The sequence below is a fragment of the Drosophila obscura genome, unplaced genomic scaffold (assembly GCF_018151105.1).
Source record: "Drosophila obscura isolate BZ-5 IFL unplaced genomic scaffold, ASM1815110v1 contig_37, whole genome shotgun sequence".
Lineage (NCBI taxonomy): Eukaryota > Metazoa > Arthropoda > Insecta > Diptera > Drosophilidae > Drosophila > Drosophila obscura.
The window spans coordinates 2,165,707-2,167,158 of record NW_024542825.1 but is presented as its reverse complement, the minus strand read 5'-3'; the positions used below and the strand labels follow the sequence as shown (position 1 = coordinate 2,167,158).

The 1,452-nt window shown below is 47.9% G+C and overlaps 1 protein-coding gene across 1 annotated transcript; it reads left to right on the top strand.

The window, feature by feature from the left end:
• The first annotated feature begins 380 nt into the window (after window positions 1–380).
• LOC111073495 lies at window positions 381–982 on the top strand. Its single transcript, XM_022365824.2, has one exon. The coding sequence runs from the start codon at window positions 494–496 to the stop codon at window positions 914–916; it is 423 nt and encodes a 140-aa protein (XP_022221516.2). The 5' UTR covers window positions 381–493; the 3' UTR covers window positions 917–982.
• The last annotated feature ends 470 nt before the right edge of the window (window positions 983–1,452 follow it).

Sequence of the window (1,452 nt, the reverse complement as noted above, 5' to 3'; positions counted from 1 at the left end):
GCTACTGCTAATAAAAATAAAAATGTAATTAAATTTTTAAAATTATTTTGTAGTAATGATTTTAATTTATTTTTATTATTATTTATTTTTCATATTATTATTTTTTTTTATTAATTTTTTTATTGTAAATTATTTTTTGATATTTTTAAATTTTAAATTTTGTTTCTGGTTTTTAAAACATTCTTGTAAATTCTACACGTTTTCTACATACGACTCTACACCAACACAAATTAAATGCGCCATCTTGCCGCCATTTAGCAGCTCTGAGGCCGTCAAAGTGGCGCCCTCTACTGTTCACTTGGTCTGCATAGTTTCCACAGCGCCATCTGTGTGTTTGCTCTGTCGCCCTCTCTGGCAACGCCTTACACGTCAGCTGTTTCACTGCGCTCTGGCAGCGCTGTTTATTATTGTTTTGCTTTGTTTTTGATTGTCGGAAAAATAGAAATAAAATTTGTGCAACGAATGCTTTGGCAGGATTAACGAAGCAGCGTCCATGCAGGAGATGGTCAGGAAGAGAAGCCGATCACGCAGCAGCCAGCGCAGCCGACGCGGACGCAAGCAAAAACAGAAACAGGCCGCAGCCAGACAAGCGGCGGCATCAATCATGGGAGGAGGCATCGAACAGGGCACGGCAGCAGCGGCCGAGATGTGGAGCAACACGTACAGGCGACTCTTCCAGTGGCACCACATGCAGGTGCAGCGTCTGTGCCAGCAACATGAGCAACATGCGCAGCCGGCGGATTGCGAGGAGAGCTCCGCCTCCGAAGCCGAGGAGGAGCAGGCCACGGCGACGGCGACACCCATTGACGAGGAGTATTTGAAATTTCTGGAGGTGACACTCAGGCATCAGCAGGAGCTGAAACAACGACGAGCTGCCGCCGCAGCGACTGCCATACCGGACTCGACCTTAGATTAAGTTTAGGCTAAGAATTTTTGTAACCATTTTTTACACGCCCAGTAAAGGCTGCCCCCGAAAACCGCATACAGCAAGCTGCCCCGGGAGTGTGTCAGTCGCAGGCACAACTGTACTTTCTTCCAGGAACTCCACTCGCCAGCTCCCCCTCTCTCGCTCTCTGACTCTCTCACTCACACGCTAATGAAGATGTTCTCGTTTGGGCCGAAAGGGAGACGCACATTAACGTGGCCAAGACAAATGTGTGGCCATTTATGATCCGCTGCAAGAAATGCCACAAAATTGGGGCATGACTAACAAAGCCGAGTGCCACAAAGGCAACATTAGTGGGTCAGCGGAGTGTGTGGGCGTGGTCTTGGCATTTTTTTTTCGGGCGAAAACCTAATTAAGACATCGCTGACGTCCGCAGACGCTGAGAGGACAGTGCAAATGGGTTTTGGCTGTGTAATCCTCTCCAGCAGCAGCAGCAGTCGCAGTCGTTGGATTGCGGATTGCGCCTCCTACTCTTTGGTCACGGCCATTGGATCACGACGGACGAC